This window comes from Chelonoidis abingdonii, chromosome 13 (assembly GCF_003597395.2).
Source record: "Chelonoidis abingdonii isolate Lonesome George chromosome 13, CheloAbing_2.0, whole genome shotgun sequence".
Lineage (NCBI taxonomy): Eukaryota > Metazoa > Chordata > Testudines > Testudinidae > Chelonoidis > Chelonoidis abingdonii.
Genome location: NC_133781.1, coordinates 19,775,424 through 19,794,879, shown reverse-complemented (window position 1 = coordinate 19,794,879; position 19,456 = coordinate 19,775,424). Strand labels below are relative to the sequence as shown.

The window sequence follows — 19,456 nt, the reverse complement described above, 5'->3', positions numbered from 1 at the left end:
CAGTGGGGGTTCCTTACAGCCAAGTCCAGGTCCTACTGCTGTCAATGGCACATTCCTATTGGCTTTGATGGAAGCAGGAATTGACCCTTAGATAGGTTTCGACCGGCCTCAATCCCCGGGCCAGATGGGGAGCCTTTATTCATACTTACAGACTGAAGTTCTCAGGTAGGAAGCAGCGGTTCCTGAGCAACCCTGCCCACAGCTGGACTCCCACGATGCCAAAGATAAAGAACACAAAGAAACAGAGGAGGAGGACGTTCCCCAGCATGGGCAGTGTGTCCAAGAGCAGCGTGACCAGGATGCGCATACCTGAGGCAAAGGGGGAGTGGCCTTTTAATGTCCTCATTCCTCACATTCAGGCTAAGCTCTCCCCACCCTGTCCTTTCCAAAGTGGTCTTCCACCCACTCACTCCTCAACTCCTTTCAGTAACCTCCCCACTGTCTTCCCACCCAATATCCTTTTCACCCATGGGTGTCTTCAAGGCACCTACAGCTCCCCCACTCACCTCTAAATTCCTGACAAGGACCCTGGGACTTTCTCCCTTTCTCCTTACATGCCACCATTAGCCCCACCTCTTCACAATCACCATCTAACCCACAATCTTTCCACACTCACTTCTTCCGCTCTGAACTCCTCCCCTTCCTCTCAAAATTCTCCTTTCCTAACTTTTCAGCTTAACTCTCTTCCTTCTTAACCTAGACTGAACTCTGCCATTCACCCACAAGCTCCTCCTACTCTTACTTCCTCTAGAGTAATTCTAGAGCCTTCAGTATAAATTAAAATCCCCTTCCCTTCCTAATTCCTCTCATCTCTTCTAAATCCCTTCTCCTCCTTAAAATACAGGACTTCTGATGGCAGTTAATTCATACAAGTTTGGGAACATTCAGTTCTACATCAAAGACAAATTGATGGTGACTTCAACTTGACATTTATGCAAAAAAATTGATTTCATCCGACATCTCTGTAATATTCTGCTCATCTCTCTTTCCCTCTCTGTCTCCATCTCTTGCATTTGTTCTCTTGCCTATATTGATCTTTATTTAAGGAAACCTTCACTGTGGCCTCTTTTACTTTTGGTACCTCAACAAGTCTTTTTTTACTGGATGCTGTCACCTCCAGTCCACGCTGTCCCTCCTCTGACTGGATAAGTCTCCCTGCACGACTGCTAAATAACAAACAACCTGCTCTAATTCCTGCATTTATCATCTATCAGACCTCTCTTTCTTCCATTCCCACCTTATGTTTCTATCCTGCTCTAGCTCCACTACATAAAAGATAGGATAAATCACCCAGAATCTGCAAATACATTAAGTGAATTACATCCACAGTTAGACAGCGGCAGATAAATTCCACCATCCATCAATTCTGCAGGGGGGAAAAATTATAAACAGGGTTCTGAAGCTACTGTAATGATAAAAACAACAGCAAATAGCCAACCAGATTAAGTTTAATAGACAGGATCAGAAATATAATTACAGCCTAGAAATTTCCAACATCGATGGACAGAGTGGGGGCCAAGCAGCGCCTGTTGATGAGACAGGCTAGTTCAACCAGCTGGGCTGCTCTTCTGACTTAGATTTAATTTGGCTAATAACCATGGTGAATTAGATACTTTCTGTGTGTTTGGAATCCGGTGTATCTCTTCCAGTGATACTGCATCTGCATTTAGCACACACGAGTCTCAGAATTTATGAGTGGGACCAAGTTTATTATCTATCTATCTGCTGGTTTTATCTTGCTGCCCATCTCTGTATCATCCGAATGCCTTCCACTTAAAATCAACAGCAATAGCAAAATCCCTGTGGGCCACATGGAGTCTCCAGCAATGACACTTCTATAGGGTGACCAGATAGCAAGTGTAAAAAAATCGAGACAGGAGGTGGGGGTAATAGGTGCCTATATAAGAAAAAGCCCCCAAAATCAGGACTGTCCCTATAAAATCAGGACATGTGGTCACCCTACACTTTCATCTTCTTAGGGCCAAAACTCTACTTGGGGTAGGTTTGTTTTTTGCTGGCATTTGGCCATAGAAGGGTCTGTATCTATTGTGGAGCATCACTTTTGGGGGAAAGGAAGAGTTTGCATAATTTCTTAAAGACGATAAGGAAGCTTGGTGAGGGCCATAGCATCATTTAACTCCCTGAAAGACAAATCATGAATTCTCAATCAGCAGCTTGCATCCACCTGGTCCTTCCCATGTTGCTAAATAGGAGGATGGTCCCACTGTGGAAAAGGTTGAGAATTGCTGATTTACACAAATAACATGGCCCTAGCCTAGGGGACCCTAAGTAGTGACTCAAGGCTTGTCTCTATGGGGAAAGTTACCGGCACACAACTGTACTGGTATATCACTTTGAAAGTGGTATAACCTGAACGGAGAAAAGGCTCTCTTAGTCCAGAATAAGAGTGTCTATTGCGGAAACTATACTATAACTATAGCAATACAATTATACTTGTATAGTTCTGCCTATACATTCCCCTGTGTAAACAAGTCCTAAGAAGCGGCAGAAGGGAAGATGCAAAGCTGCTGCAGCATAGCTGAAGATGTGGTCCACAGCATATCCTTGAACTATTGTAACAATACAAGCATGGCAAGTGCTCCCCACTCATGATCTGTACCCGCCCTCCTCCAATCACACGGACCAGATCAGTCACACTCCTCAGTGCCTTTTATATTACACACCAGTCCTTCCCCCAAACTAACTTTTCATCTACTTGCAAAGTGATTTGAAGAGAAGCTCCCTAGCAGGGAGGGGGCAGCGTACCAGATAAACAAATGGAACAGCATGGCTGGTCTGTGACTGGCTTTTTGATTACCAATTTGCTCCTGCTTCCAGAGATGGTTAGATGGATGGACTATTCACCAAAACCAGCATGGTGTTAAGAACTACAAAGGGACCAGGGAACACAATAGCAGCTGTAAGAGCCAGCCCACTCAAGACACATAGACCAACATTTTCAGTGCAACTTGAGAAAAAAGATGCAAAGCATGCCTGTTGCTCCTGCAGCTCCACAGTGTCTGGAATAATGAGCTGGAACGAACTGAAAAAGGGAGGACAACAGGGAATCAACTTACTGGGAACTCTGTTAATGGCTCTGAGTGGCCGAAGTACTCGGACAGTCCGAACAGCTGAGAAACTGACATTCTGCAAGTCCAGGGAGTATTCCAGCATGCTACAGAAAACACAAACATGGGAGCACATGAAAGATCTGCAGGAGAAATGTTAGATTATCAAACATTATATGCAGAGTGCCAACAGAGACACTTTCTATTCTGTCTTCCCCATCGGGAAAGGTTTCTGGAAGAATTAATTATGCTTATTTGCATAATAACTAATAATAAAGTCAATGAGAGAGAACATTGCACAGTTCTTCCCTCTCTCTCTTTGGTTACTGTTCTTGTATAGGTTCCAGGGGAGTAGCTTCCTGCAAATTATTCGATTGTCCAGGAGGGGAATTTTCAAAGAGAGGTTTAGTTGTAACAATAATGTAAACGCTGTAAGAAATCCGTGGCCACTTAGGATTTCATGGTTGTCACTGCACTGCCTGCCATAGCAACTGAAAACAGCCAGGACAGAACTCTGACACTCCCGCTGCAACAGCGTAGGCCCCGTAGCCTCTATACTGTTCTATATGAGAGTTGAGCGATTCCAAGTCTATCCCACACAGGGTAAGTGAAATAAACACAGGTGAACAGACAGACATGTACTCAAGTCAAAATACTTAAGAGTTTTATATAACATTTACCCGTTCAAAGTACTATACAAACTTTGCCCCATTAGCCTCACAACAGGTCTGTGATCTATACAATAAAGTATCCCCGTTTTACAGCTGGAGACACTGAGGCACAAAAAGGTTAAGTGACTTTCCCAAGACTGCTGTGGCAGAACTGTTACTAGCTCTTGGGGGTTCCTGACTCATTCCTCTATGCCACGCTCCCGCTCACTAATTGTTGTGGGAATGTTTATAATGTTACTAACAGGACTGTCTCGTTCGGTAGGGAAGAAAGCAGAAGTCTGGAAGCAAAGCATTTTTTAAAGGGAGACTGTCAAGTCAGTTCACCCTTAAAATTTTAAGTTTTGAATTTTTTTACAAACCCTAACATCAAGACACAGTTTGAGCTTTTTGTTGTTGTTTAATTCAGATTTTTATTTTGCTGTAAACTCATTGTTTGCGTCCCAAATATAATAGCAGGGTTCCAGAGCAGGAAAGTGACACTGACACATTTATTTTCATCATCCAACTTCAGAGGAATGCTCATAGGAAAAACACAGCATTCATGGTGAAGGAAGGGGTAGGCTGGGTATCAAAATTGCTTTTAGCAGGATTATCCACATTGGGTGAAATCCTGGCTCCATTGAAGGCTGTGGTAAAACTTCTTAACCACCTGCATATGTTTTTGCAGGATCAGTGCATATAAATCCAGATTCCGCAAATACAGATTTTGCTTGACGTATTATTGACACAGAGGCTAACAGCAAAACTTGGAACAAGGTCTCACTCACCACATCATCAATGTTTATATATTTTTGGATTTGATATTTTGGTCTAGGTTCATCTAGACTGATGAATAGATCAGATTTTAATAGCTATGGTGTTACTGAGGGAATGTGATTTTAAAAATAGTCACATTTAATACGATAGAGTCCTTTTATTGTAAAAAATAGGGGTAACGACAAATGCAAAAACGCATAAGGTCATGTAGCAGAACTGTCCATAAGCAGAATGTTTCCAAGAGATTTGAATGAGGAGACATCAACTCTGGGTAAGGCTGTTTCATAGAATCATAGGACTGAATGGGACCTTGAGAGGTCATCTGGCCCAGTCCCCTGCACTCATGGCAGGGCTAAGTATTATCTAGACCATCTAACCTGCTCTTTAAAATCTCCAGTGATGGAGATTCCACAACCTCCCTAGGCAATTTATTCCAGTGTTTAACCACCCTGACAGTTAGGAAGTGTTTCCTAATGTCCAACCTAAACCACCCTTGCTGCAATTTAAGCCTGTTGTTTCTTGTCCTTCCCTCAGAGGTTAACGAGAACAACTTTTCTCCCTACTTGTAACAACCTTTTATGTGCTTGAAAATTGTTATGTCCCTTCTCAGTCCTCTCTTCTCCAGTTTTTTCAATCTTCCTTCATAGGCCATGTTTTATAGACCTTTATTCATTTTTGTTGCTCTTCTCTGGACTTTCTCCAATTTGTCCACATCTTTCCTGAAACGTGGCACCCAGAACTGGACACAATACTCCAGTTGAGACCTACTCAGCATGGAGTACAGCAGAAGAATTACTTCTCTTGTCTTGCTTACAAAACTCCTGCTAATATCTCTCAGAATGTTTGCTTTTTTTTGCAGCAGTGTTACACTGTTGACTTGTATTTAGCTTGTGATCCACTATGATCCCACAGATCCCTTTCCACTGTACTCCTTCCCAGGCAGTCATTTCCCATTTTGTATGTGTGCAACTGATTGTTCCTCCCTAAGTGGAGTACTTTGCATTTGTTCTTATTGAATTTCATCCTGTTTACTTCAGACCATTTCTCCAGATCATTTAGAATTGCTATTTGTTAGGCCAAGTGGTCTATTCTCACCCAGCAAGTCTTTACACAATGGACAGACATGCCAATAAGTGTGCGACAGAAGCATTTCTCATCATTCTTCTTCGGCTTTCATTCCTCACCCTACCCTTCCTAACCCCTCCCATCTCTACTGCTTGCAAGAAGAAACCTAGGAAAATGACTTCAAAAGAGCAAATATAGAACCAGGAAGCGATCAAACAAGTCAGGCACACAGTTTTAAAATATTAGAATTGTGTGTAAAGGCACATCAGAGCAGTTGGATTTCTGCTGACTGGAGAATAACTTGTGTATATGCATTATTGCTCCAGGAGACAGATGAAAAGAAGTCAATATGGAGGAGGGCCAGAGGCCCAAAATATTGATAACATAGCTACCAAAGTCACAGAATGCTGCTGCAGATGCCGTTGGCACTAGGTTCTGCGGATGAAAGGACTATGTCTACACCACAGGTAGGCAACCCATGGCACAGGTACTGAAGATGGCACATGAGCTGATTTTCAGTGGCACTCACACTGACCAGGCCCTGGCCACCGGTCCGGGGAGCTCTGCATTTTAATTTAAGTTTAAATGCAGCTTCTTAAACATTTTAAAAATCTTATTTACTTTACATACAACAATAGTTTAGTTATATATTATAGACTTATAGAAAGAGACTCCTGCTCTACACCATGGCAGCTCCGTGGCTCCAAGGCTGTATCTCTGAAGACATGGATTGTGGGTTCAAGCAAACAAGTTGGGGGCTTGCGGTGACAGTGGAGAGTTTTGGACCCCTCTGCTAGGAGGATGATTGTCACTGCTGAGTTTATGGAATGCAGCTGCAGTATGGTCCAGGTAGCAGTGCTGGTCAAACCATCTGCACTCAACAGGGAGAACATGACCTTTCCAGGGGGTGCAAGTTTTGCCATCATTACACATGCCCTTGTCACGTCAAGCTTACAGCAAAATGCTGTACGTGAGGCCACATGTGTAATGATATGTTTACCCGCAGTATGCCATTCAGCCACTAGAGGTCTGTGGGCTGTGTAGAGTTCCAAACAGGATGTGACCTCAGATTAAGACGGGCTACAAGAGCTGGAGCTCGAGCTGTGTAGAAGCCTGTTTGTGCCTCTAGTTGTAGCATTTTCCTTTACCAAGTACCTGCTGTTTAAGAACATCCAGGATTCCACATAGCTACGTGGAAACTGAAGGTAGTGAGGAGGGCGATGCAGCTGCTAGCTTATCAAGTTGCCTGTTCTACAGACAGCACATTACACCAGTGCTCTGCACTATGTTTCTGTGCTGTGTTCAAAGTGTTGGTTTTAACCTATAAAACCTTAAGGGGATTTGGACATGGTTACTGGAGAGACTGTCGGGAGAGGCACTTGAACTGGAGGCCCCCTTGGTTTGAGTCACCCCATTACAGAGACAGGAACTCCCCCAAACTCTGCTGGTGTCTCAGATCAGGGGGACTTGATTAGGCCCCATCTCTGCCTTCTGTCTGTCTAGGTACTCATAATCCCGCCTCGCCGTAATACCTAAGCACCTTGCAACCACTCACAATCCTGCTGGGAGATAGGGGGTAATAGGGAAGGACTTTTACAGATCAAGAACTAAAGGCACAGCGAATGGATGATTTGCCCAAGGTCACACAGGGAGTCTGTAGCAGAACTGGGAACTGAAGCCAGGGCCCTGAGTCCTAGACTCCTGCTTCAATCACAAGACTCTGGGGCCTCTCAGTTACGCCCATGAAGCTCTACAGCTGCATTTTACTATTCGTAATAGATATGCCCAGCTTTATCAAACAATAAAGGTTATCCAAAGCTGGGTGCTTTGGCTCCCTTTCTCTACAAACTGTGGCAACGAGTGGGTAATATTAATGAAAGAGGGATGGAAAAGATGGGAAGATTATTTAGACAGTGTCATAGCTTGGAAAAATAGAATGAAATTTGCTCCCACTCCTTGAAGGCTGTGCTGTCAGTTACTATCACTCAGAAAATGTCTCTTTAAGCTTCACCAGGTGCGCTCCACTCTTGGGTGTTATTTGTTTATTGAAATAGACATTTGTTTTAATCACACTAAACTGAATAGGAAATAATAGCACCAGAGGTGCAAAGATCTCAGGACCTTGGCTGCCTGCCGGACCCACGACATTCAATAGCAGCACGTATCTGAGCTGGGGCACCAGACGAATGACGCTGTTGAAGAGGCAGTAACTTGGGCTGATGCCGAAGAACTGAGAGAAAGTGGTGCTTTTTCAAGGGGGAAGAACAAACGCTATAACTTTTTGTATTTGGTTCACCGGAGGGTTTGAATCCGAATGTGGCTGCAAGGGAAACCACCCAGGGGTTTCTTCTGAACAGCAGGTTTCTCTAAGTGGAGAATGACTTTAGCCTGAACTTCTGCTGTTTCAAAGACTTTCAGACTACCAGTGACAAAGCTGACACTGAAAGAGAGTGTGTGGGCTGAGACGGCTTTGGGATCTTATGATCTCTGGTGCTCTTTAACCCTTAAAGGAATTCAGTTTAGAGACTGGCTCAAATTGCAAAGTTCAGAATCCTCCAGAGGTTCAAAATCTGGGTCTGATCCAGGGGTATCAATTCAGCCTCTCTCAGGATCTGGTTCTGCCATCATTATTCTGAGTGAGTAGCACCTTCCTCTGGGATCATCCCATTGGCTGTCCCTTGAAACAGTAGGGGACTAGGAAAAGGGGCCGTTTGATTCTAGGGCACTAGTTCAAATGCAGGCTCAAAGTGCCTGAGACCCATTACGGGGGGAAGGCCGCTAGAAATGGACATGATCAGTTTGGTGCACTTCTGCCTGGACTTGTGCTCCTAGCATGGAAGCCACTGCCCCAGATGGAAATCACAGCAGGGAGACAAAGGGCTGAATAGGCCTTAAACTCAACTATCCTCTCCCTCACTCAACGCGATCCTCTTGGCCCATTCGTGGGGTGGGTCAGGAAAGACGACAGTGCTGGAGTCCTGTGCACTGCAGAAAGCTTCAGTTTCCAGGGTTGTTAATCCAGTGCCTGGCTTCAGCACAAAATTCACTCAACATATTACGGGGAGAGAGGGAGGCACCCCAGCAGCAGCTCAGCTATCAGTGGGGTTCATAATGGAAAGCAAGTGGCAGAAATGGTTGGAAGGGCACAAACTGCTGCTGAAATTTCATTTGGAGTGAGGGGAGTGAAGTGGCCACTTTCTCTCATTGAGTGTCCCTCTCCCTTCCAGCCCGGCTGCTGCACAACACTGATGTCAATGATGCTATGGTGATTGACCCCTACTGAGGAACCAGCCCTCAGAATCACGCTGGGACTTATCAGTTTGTGACTCTCATGTTTAGTTTATAATTGGGGATCGGTCTGGAGAACAGCTCCATCTCCTCCGCAAGAGACCCAGAAACCAAGAAGAACCATCGGAGCGTGGTGTGTAGAGTATGGGATGGCCAAGGAGAAAGGAGGATAGGAGGAAAGCTGTGGCTTAGAAGACACAAAGTCAGCCAGAGTCGACTAAGAGCCAGCAAGTCAGATTGCATCTTCCTCCCACAGCCCTGATTCACCAGCTCTTCTCAGACAGCACTGAACTGTAAACCATTCCGCGTGGTTTTGGGTGTAAATATTCAAACTCAGTGCATGAGGATCATGCACTCTCAGAGGTAGAAGTCACAGCAAATCCTCTTTAGATGGCAGACAAAGCCTGCCCTGCAACTCCTGTTAACCTTCGAGCGCTCTTTGAGCGGCCATCTTCCAGCATCCTCCCTTTTCGAATAACGGAACATAATTACGTGCTTCATCAAAACTTCTCTTTTCCCCCCCATAACCTACAGCTGAAGCCATGGTTCAAAAGGCTGAGCAGTGCCCCATTATCAGATCTGATTGCCAGAGAGCTTTCCTGTAATTACAGAGATGTGTTGCAGACGTTACCCTCTACAATTAGCGCTAATTGCATTACATTGTCACAAATAAATCATTTATTCTTCATGAGCTCATGGGATTGCTCCGGACACTTTAATATAGATAACAAGTACTTAATGGCGTGCCACAGAAGTGACCAATGTCATAGGGAGCCCAGAGACAACGGGTGCGAAACCAGCCAACAGCACGGAGACCAGCCATATGCTAGGATTTTAATAGGTAACCTGACTGACAGCTTGGTTCTGTGATATTCTGAATGCCTAGGAGGTGACAGCAAATTCCTGAGTAAACAGCACAAGAAAGAGGCTTCTTTGGAATGGCAACACTAGAATCAAGCAAAACCCTGCAAAACTGACAGTAAAAACTGCCTCATGTGGGCAAGTTTCCTGGACTACTTCTGATCATCTAGTTTGACTTTGTTTCCAAGAAATGTTTGACTGCACAGGAAAGACACAGATGAGTGTGAAGCCTGTAACTGAGCCTGTCCTATCCCAAGGTAGAAGCTTTTCTGAGAGAATGAATGCTGGCCGACAAATGCACCACATGTCCTCAGGTACAATTCGCTCGTTTCCCCCAGCAAACCTTCCACCTCCCGCTCCAAACCACACAGGGCACAACACGTCCTGCAGTGCACAAATGCCTTGCTGGTGAGATAAGAGCCAAAAGGAGGCAGTAAGATTTACAGTTCTGCTTCCATTCCCCCATCACGATGCTATCTCTGCAGTGGGCAGGCTGGGCATATTTGGAGGGGAGGCAGAAGATGGCAGAGTTGAAAAAGACACTGATCGGAGATCTTCTGAATCTGATTGCTGCAGAATGTGGCACAGCTGATGGTCATCTGGTTGGCGGGAGAACTTCCATTGTGCTAGTGCTTTGTACTGGACTCTTTTTGAAGGGGTTGCCTTGAGCAGTGCTAGCTACCACAGTCTAAAAGCTATACATTTGGTGAGAGAGCGGGGTCTTCTGAACAGTCTGGAAGTAGTGAAAATAAATGTGCTAACACCATGATTGTGACTGTATGTCTCACTTAACGTGGCAGGTGGTGGTTAAGCTGTAGACATTTAAGTGACAGACACCGGTCCAGACATAATTGTCACAGCCAGGCAACACTCTGCTGTAAATCAGTTAACTTGGGCTGGCTTATGTCAGGAAGAATTGGATCCAGAGAGCCCATTGTGTGTGGGCTGCTGGAATTGGTAATGAATGGATCTGGTCAGACTTTGTCATTCAAAACTATTTCTTAAATAAATGGGCCTCCCTTCCCCCTCTTAAAATGAAAATGTTCACTGAAAACGGTCATTTTTCCGCTATTCTGACAAGTGAGCCCAAAACATGAAATTTCTTTGGTTCTCATTTCCCCACCATTTTCTCTCCCTCTTTGTTTTCTCCCCCTCCCCCCTCCACTTTGTGCCCTGAAAAAAGGGGGGAAGGGCAAGGGGAAAGCCCCAAACAGTTACTGTTTTGGCATCCCTTCTCCCTCACAGCTGGCCATCTCAGCAGAGCAGCAGAGCCTGGAGACTGAATTGAAGTAGATACCTATGGATGAGGATTGAATATCATTGGAGGGCAGGAAGGTGGAAGTGTGACAGCTGCCATCTTGGCAACTTAATCAGGGACCTTCCAGAGCTAAAAGCCCAAGCTGCTACAGTTTGAACTGAAGAGCCCAGGGGCTCTGTAACGGAGGGCTATAACAGGTCATATCCTCCACGCATTGGCACGGAGTGGGACTTGTAATACAGCTCACCTGTGGGTTACAGAAGCCTGCCCTGTTGCTACCGGCATTGTAGTCAAGCTTCCAGAGCTACCATCCAGCCCCAACCCCAGCCCTCACCACTACATTCACTCTTGCCAGGCACTTTGGGAAAGGGTGCAAGGGTTTTGATTGAAGGGAATGGGGAGATACCCAGCTGGCACGTGGCTACCTTTGAGAACACGTGTCAGGAACAAGCCTGCTAGGTCTCCTTAGGGCGTTAGCCCCTGTTTTTCTTTCAGATCATAAAGCCTGAAAGTTAAACCAGATCCGCTTCCCTCAAGGGATTCAGAAAAAATGTGGACTGAGAGGAAAGAGGCTGGTGGCGAGGCAGAGAGGATTTTTTGTGACACAGGATTGCAACAAAGATTCTGATTTGAGAGAAGAGAGTTCGTTCAAAATCATGAACACCAAAAAATCATGCACGAGGACAATAAGGTGTGTGCGTGCGCCTGGGGAGAAACAGGATGAGAAAACTGGCCTACAAAGCAGTTAAACTGCCTGTAGCTCACTCTTCACTGTGGTAGGTTGACTGCTGACGCTCCCTCATTGACTCCGCCTACACTTCTCGCTCCGGTGGGGTACTGGAATTGATGGGAGAGCGCTCAGTGGTCAATTTATCATGTGTTCACTAGACACGATAAATCGACCCCTGCTGGATCAGTCGCTCCGGAGGTAAGCGTAGACATGCCCTCAGAATGTGGGTCTTGGGTGCAGAAGCTATATCTGCAACAAAGATTTGTAGGAGATGGAAGCTGTTACTTGCCTAGGACGCGCACACAGTCATCAGCAAACAGGTGGGGGAGGGAGGAATCAAAGTCTTTCAACCAAAATCCACTGTCAAATTTCTTTTCTCTATCAGATTATTTATAGAATTTGGTCTGGATCATCATAGCAGCACAAAAACCTGCACCTCAGCTCAGCTCTCTCCCATCTCCAGTTTTCACCCTCAGCTATTTCTCTCACAACTTACTCCTTTCTTAGGGAAAAGGCCACGTACACCATTTTCAGCTATCGCCTTTTACCCCCCTTTCCTCAGCTCCTGAAGGAAGATCAGCAAACCCAGAAAGAATGCTTCCAACAAACCGAATCTTCATCAACCAGACTTCACAGGGATTTCGTAGGTTCCACGTGTCACCGGCACCTGCCAACCAAAATGCTGGAGGAAACAAAGTCCAGTATTTGCACTTGGAGGGTGTGGGCCTTTGCCTGCTCTAGTGGATAGAGCACATTAGAGGTTAATGAATGTGCTACAGCAGCCAGCTAGGGGACCAGGGTTTGGTTTTCAAAGGGTCCGGCGTACCAGCCCTAGACTGGAATTTTGCAGGTCAGGTCTAATGCCAGCTCTTATAAACACTTCCTGGTTGTAAGCACCACATGATGTGCTTTAAGGACATCGCTATCCTGAAATCCTCCACATGCCATGCATGGCAGTGGTTGGCAGAGGTTCAAGTTCAGAGTTCATCAAAAGCAGCTGCTCTGTCAGCAGCCACAAGGGAAGCCAAAAGCAGCAAGATAACTAAGCTTAAAGTGAAGGTCTTTCATTGCTTCCATATTCTGCAGTTAATGCTGCAGCCTGGGTGTTCATTTCACTAATTTGTCCCATGTGGGAAAGACAACCATCCCTGGCTATGTTCAGGAATCTGACCCCATACAGTTGAGATATTGACTCAGAGGAGACATTTTGAATTTAGGCATTTTATTTAATAATATAGTCCTTACCCAATTATGGGCCCAATTACATACCCAAGAAAATGTTGTACTAGCCCCTGCATTGTCATCTGCCATGTGCTAATCTCATACCTCTCTACTGCTTTCAGCTGTCCACACCCCCCAAGGTGTTCTATAGGGTACAGGTGAGGGATGGTTGTAGGGAGTAATACTGAATTGAGGAGAGGAAAACACTTTTAGGAGTGGTAGGACAAGATCCCATAGAAAAGAATAAGTGCTCAAGAAGTGGAGGGGAATGACTGCAAGTAATAAACAGAGAAGAAGCCCAGCCTCCTTGGGAAGAGGATATTCTGCTTTGTATTTAAAGTTAGTTCGATCCTTTGTCAGCTCAATTGGTTTTGACAGGGCCCAGATGGGAACAGTTCATGAACATACAGAAAAGAGAAATCATTCAGCAAGAGGCAAAGCTGACCTGGCAGGAGGTCAAACTGTGAGGCTGCAGATCCTCTCAAACAGATGTGTGTGTGAGAGATAATGTTCTGGGAACTGTACAAAGCGGGAGCGTTTAGGGCACCTATTTGTGTGCCTAGGAGAAGGAGAAAGAAATAGGGTTTTCTTATGGCTGCACTCAAGGGAAAGGGGCATTTGGGTATCCCAATGCAATCTGAGGGCCCAAACTCAAGAGTTGGGCAGGTGATTTGTGTACTCAGTTTAAAAACCTGGAACCACTACCTCACTATTACTAGGATTATATAAGTGCCTAACACAATGTGACCCTTTATAAACACCTAAGAGGCAGTTCCAAGCCCCAAAGAGCTTACAGTCCAAAGAGATAGGAAAGGTGTAGTGCCTTGGCATAGTCACCCAGCAGGGTAATAGGCAAGCTGGGAATGGAATCCAGGACTCCAGACTCCTAGTCCAGCGCATTAGCCACTCAACTGCACTGTGCCCAAACATTTTTACTGAACAGATTCCACCCTCGGGCAATGGCAGAACCTTAACAGATCTGTGCTCATTACATCACGTTCCCAGCCAGGATGTTTCTTCAGTTGGCCCCTTTATTTCTCTTTTAAAAAGTACTCTTCTATCACTAAAAGTAGGAATACAGAATGTCATTACAAATGCAAAGCCTGAGATCAAATTACGACTAGGAAGAGGAGAGTTAAATGGCAGCCATTTCATCCATGACACATCAGTACCATCTGGCTATTCCAGCTTGGGTTGTGCATCACAGAAGGTCACACAGTCTTCTCCTCTTAGGGATATTGCAAGGATCTCAGAGTGGCACATGAAGGCTGCCTCATCGTCCTGAATTCCCTGCTCTGTTGGTTCAGTTCAGCCAGACCCTTAAAGAAGACACGGTCAGACAGTATAATCTCAGAATTTAACCATTACAATTATCGCCCAGTGGGGAGTGTCTTCAAAATTCTGCATCTCCAGTTTTATTTGCAATTACACCATACTATCCCTAACCCCCTATTCCCCTAACTACAACACCACCCCCAAACAAACAATCCCAGTAAAAAAACCCAACACAACAACAAAAAACAAAAACAAAAACCCCACCCCAAACAAAAAAAAGCACAACAAAAGTCGCCAACAGGCCTGATCCAAAGTCCATTCAGGTTAATGGCAAGACTCCCATTGACTTCAAGCCTTAATTTTGTAGGGCCTATGCTAAAAACAAGACACGGTAACATGAAGAAGAAGATACTTTAGCGCAGACTAGATGGGTGCACAGTTTGTAGGCAAACATCCACTACACTTTTCTCCTATTATTTTCCTAAATAAAATTACACCCATAGGACCATTAGGGAGGTGTAAACAAGAGCACAATCTGGCTCGTGATTTTGACAAAGACCATGCTTTTCCTGGGGAAGCCTTGAAACGAATCAAAACAAACTGGCTCAGGAAACCTGTGAGTAAGACTATGCGCCACACCATACTCCTTCCTCAGGGTCCCCAGGGCCTCTCCTAGCCCTTGAGCTTTGCACTTGTGGTTACGCTGACGCCAGTGGACTCTCCAGGATGGCGTGTGTACAGCTGAACTCCTTGCACCATCTCTTCTGTGACAAACATGCAGCCAGCCAGCTAGTTCTTTCCATTCCAGCAAACAAGACGCTCCTCACCGAAGCAGGCCCCCTCCAACGCTCCGGGCACCCCAACATACATTTGAAAACACAGTAACACAAGGGTTACAAAGCATAAAGCTACCCGGGGCACCTCCCACCTAGCACACCTCATTCCACCATTAGCTGGGTAACTAAAGCTCTCTCTGTGCCTTCCCACCAGCCAGAAATCCCTCTTGCAGCTGCCTCGGCCCTTTGCCAAGGGCTGCTTAGATAGAGGCCTGGCAGTCTGCCTGGATGGGCAACAAATTTGGGCATTTCAGATGCTGGGTCGGGGGGAAACTATTCCAGAGGAAAGCAAACCTTACAGGGAACTTTCTGCAGCCGCCTCCTCTCCTTTATAACAGGGCAGGGCTCCAGCGCTTTTGCTGGTGGCTAACATGGTATTAGGGTAGTATTGTGCTGAGAATCTTCACTCATAAGGGCCTACCTAGACTGTAAACCCAACTCAAGTGGGGGAATGAGTTATAATCCAGCCACACGCCTGCCTTTTTTCCCTTTTCTTTTCTTTTCTTTTTTTTAACATAGAAATTGTCAGAGTGGATCAGCACCATGGTCAGTCTGGTCTAGAATCCAGTCTCTGTGGCCAACGACAGTGCCCAGCATTGGGTGCTTCAGAGGAAAGTGCAAGAAATCACCTGACCTCTAGTCGAGACTAGTTAAAACCCTGATGCATGAGAGTTAATGTCTCTTCCAAAATGTTTGCTTGCATTAAGTATAGTAACACTGGATAGTCTTTGTTCTCATAACAGTATCCAATCCCTGCTGGAATCCCGCAAAGTTTTTGGCTTCCACTGCATCATGTGGCAGTGAGTTCCACAGTCTAATTACAACAAAACAAGCATTTCCTTTTGTCAGCTTTGGGTTTGCCACCTTCTCATTTCCACTGAGCATCCCCTTGCTGTTGCCAGGATCCTGCCCTCACATGTGCAGACTTGTGCTGTCAACAGGCCGAGCATGCAGAGATGCACCATACGCCATAAGCCAACTGAACAAACACGCAACCACCTCCCAGTAGCCCACAAGCTTGCTGCTGACTGCCCAACCTGGAAAATGACGCAGTTGTGGTTCATTTCTAGGATCCACCAATTCATTCCAGGAAATTCCAGTTATATACACAAGGAAAAAATAGCCCAATTCCCAGAGGTCCTTGGGCTCTCCGCACGAGTAGAGAGGTGAAGCAAGGGCCTCTGAGCCCTTAATGTGTCAAGGCAACTCAACTCTTTGGCCGTGGGCCAGGAATTTTTCTTGTGGATTTCCAGCCACAGCCAGGAGATTCTCGGGTGCTAGAAGAGCATTTAATTTAAACCAGGTGCCTGTGAAAGGCAAACACTCATGAAAGACAAAACTTGGTCGCTTTCCCTCAACAACAACAACAAAGGGCAATCACGCACATTTCACTGAAATATTTCACTTGGAACCCGCTCCTCGCTTGAAACGAGCTGCTGAAACCTCATCCATTTGGGCAATCTGCATGACACAAACTACCAATATTTCTGGAGCCAGAAAAATAGTTTAGCTGAGTGCCAGCTGAGACTGCCTGGAGCTGCCAAGTGAGAGATCTTACAGTATGGAAAGCATACAGGCTGGCGAAGAACAAAGGAAAACAGTTTTTGTAACATTCCCCCCACCTCTCTTTTTGTTGCTGTTGTCTGTAAACGCAGTACTGCCAGGGAAGGTTGCAATCCTTCCGAGCAGGCAGATGCAGGATAGGAGGATAGCAGGCATGTGGAAATACAGGCAGAAAACGTAGCATCTTGTACTATCCACTGCAGAAAATAAATTTCCCAGTGGTCTCCTCTTCTACTGCCATGGTAGGGTGCTTGCCGCGCTGGGAAGAGAAGTTGATAACTACAATCATGCGGGAACATGGTTAGAGTTAGCAGGGTCCTCTCACCACCCAGTAGGGGCTGGTGCTTTCCTCTTCCTCAGAGCTGTGCTAGTAAAACAGTGCTGCCAACCATCATTGAGGGCTACACCTAGAACCACACACCTCCCTCACCTGGAGTTCTCCTGACTTACCCGGCTATGACAATGAAAAAATCCAGGCGATTCCATGTATCTCCCAGGTAGCACTTCTTCCCGAAAATCCCTAGTGCAATCATCTTGACTATCATCTCCACAGCGAAGAAGGCAAAGATGAAGTCATCAAAGCTCTAGAAAACAAAGCAGCAGCAGGAGGTCAGAAGAAAAACAGCTGCCCCCAGCAGAGTGGCAAGAGAAGGGAGTGTATCCGATGATGAGAGAACACAGAACACGGTTACATTGTTATGTCAGATGTCAATCCCCTGACTGCTGAGGGAAGAGCCAGTGCACTGTAGACCCAGGGAGGGATGCTATTTTAGCTGTAGAGGATGATAACCCAGACATAGTTCAATACATGTTCTCCAGCAACTTCCAGCAACTGGTACTTTAAAAATCACGCTAAAGTTAGTACTGATGAAAGGTATGGAAGGCCTGATCCAAAGGTCATTGGAGTCAATGAGTCTCTTCATTGATCTGAGTGGGGTTTGGATCAGGCCCTGATTAACAGCACTGAGGATTCATGTCATCAAGCAGACACAGCTCATAGAGCAGCAGTGCATTTCCCCCACACACACATACCATGTGCCTCCACCCTATTCTACTGGGAAGGAACCAACTTTTTTTGAAGGGGCAGGGGGATCAGAGAACATTTAAGGCTTTGTCTGCACTGCAAAACAGACTGTTCAAAAATAAAATCCAATTGGTTTCAAGCTAGGCTACATTGCGCTGGCTTATAGATGCTCTGCCTGTCACCACTGAGTGTGCCTTGGTGCACTTAAATCAATGGCTGGCCGCTGGCAGCTGAAACCCCCAGTGAAGGCAAGAACTCAACCTCTCCAAGGCATATGGGTGGGAGCAGATACTGACATAATTGTGATCATGCTAGTTTTCTCTGTGTCTGGCTGTCTAGGTGGAAACAGGGAGTCTCCTTTTGGAGTCCCTCGGGTACTTGTGAGCGCTAACAACCAGCAGGGGCTTTGTGAGCCAATGCCGCTCCCCTCCATTCGAGTAAGATCAGTAAGGTGAATACATGCCCATACCTGGAGAATCCTGCAGCGCGGGGAATCACAGGCCATGTCTTCACAGGGGTGGAACATGCCCAACGTCACACAGTTGAGGAGAATCACCAGCATGCTGAGCCTTTCGAACCAGGTGCACAGGACGTCCGTTAAGGAAATCAACAGCCCTTTCAAGACACAAGCTGGGAAGGGTCTACTGAAACTAGACACATCATGTTCGCTCACAGATAGAAGGAAGGCAGAGCACCAAGGTAATGAGGAAGGAAAGAAGGAACAGCAGGTTGGCCAGAGTTATTACAAGCAGGCTTTTTTCTGTCTGAGACTCTTCAAATCTGGTCTCCTGAAAGATGGCCATTCCCTTCCTGACTGCAATCTCCGCTTGAACTGACCAGCTGGTACGATTACTTCTGCATGATACAAACTTCTGTCTGGGGAGAGACAACTCAAATTAGACTAAGGACTTCTCATGAGAGCATCACCATCAAGGAAAAACCTCTCAGTGCTACTGAACACATCAGCACTGGCTGGTAGTCCCTGCAGAATTCCCCCAAATTCCTGAGGTTCTGTTCTAACAAGCATTGGGTTTCGTGTGAAACCTGGCATAGATTCTATGGGGGTGAGTTCTTCAGTTATTTTGAAGTCACAGTTGGCAACCTAGGTTTTTTCCTTGGACATCTGAGCTCTGAAAAATCTTTTTAAATATGCCTTCTTTAAATCTTCTTCCCTAGGGCCCTGATCCAGCAAGGTACGTAAGCAAGTAGCTTAATTGTCCCCACTGAAGTCAATGGGATTGCTCACACATGTAAGGTAAGGAACACGTTGGAGCACTTGCTCAATTGTGGCCTAGATTCCTACCTAGCCTTTTACAGGAATCCTATACTTTGTGTATTATAAAAATATTAGAAAAGTGTCTCCTTTAATTTTGTAGTCCATCGTATCAACACACAATCTAACACCATGAAACTTTATTTTGTAGAGTGTCTTCAATGCTAGCCATATCCCACCAAAGCTACGGTGGGAAAATCTGCCATCACTGTGTTATGCAAGTACCAAAATGGTATCTGGGCACAATCAGTTTCCATTCCTAGCATTTTACAGAAAGACACTGGAGTAAAGAAGCGATTGCACTTTCCGTTCTTAGTCCAAATCAGCACTGGCTGGAACATAAACCAACTGCCTAGAAGGAGAGTGTGGGAGTCAACCAAATCCACCCCCCGGACGGCCACATTTTAGAAGAGTTTTAAATATCTGAGCTGCATTGGGAGAGATTTTGAAAGCTGTTGTTTTCTAGGACAGGCCAACCGGAGCAGCAGCAGCAGCAGCAGCAGCAACAAAGCCACATAAGGAAGTTTCAAACCTGGTATCAAGCAAAAGGAATTTCTCTGTGTCCCT

General features: G+C 45.7%; 1 protein-coding gene across 1 annotated transcript in view; it reads right to left on the bottom strand.

Annotated features, from left to right (window-relative positions):
* CACNA1G (calcium voltage-gated channel subunit alpha1 G) overlaps window positions 1-18,192 on the bottom strand; it is a 148,631-nt gene extending 130,439 nt beyond the window's left edge. Inside the window, exons 1-4 of the mRNA XM_075071823.1 lie at window positions 18,086-18,192; window positions 17,043-17,176; window positions 3,078-3,175; window positions 150-309 (exon numbers count right to left, since the gene is read on the bottom strand). Coding sequence (XP_074927924.1) covers window positions 150-309; window positions 3,078-3,175; window positions 17,043-17,176; window positions 18,086-18,178 — 485 coding nt within the window. The 5' untranslated portion in view covers window positions 18,179-18,192. The remainder of the gene's footprint in view (window positions 1-149; window positions 310-3,077; window positions 3,176-17,042; window positions 17,177-18,085) is intronic.
* Window positions 18,193-19,456: the final 1,264 nt, after the last annotated feature.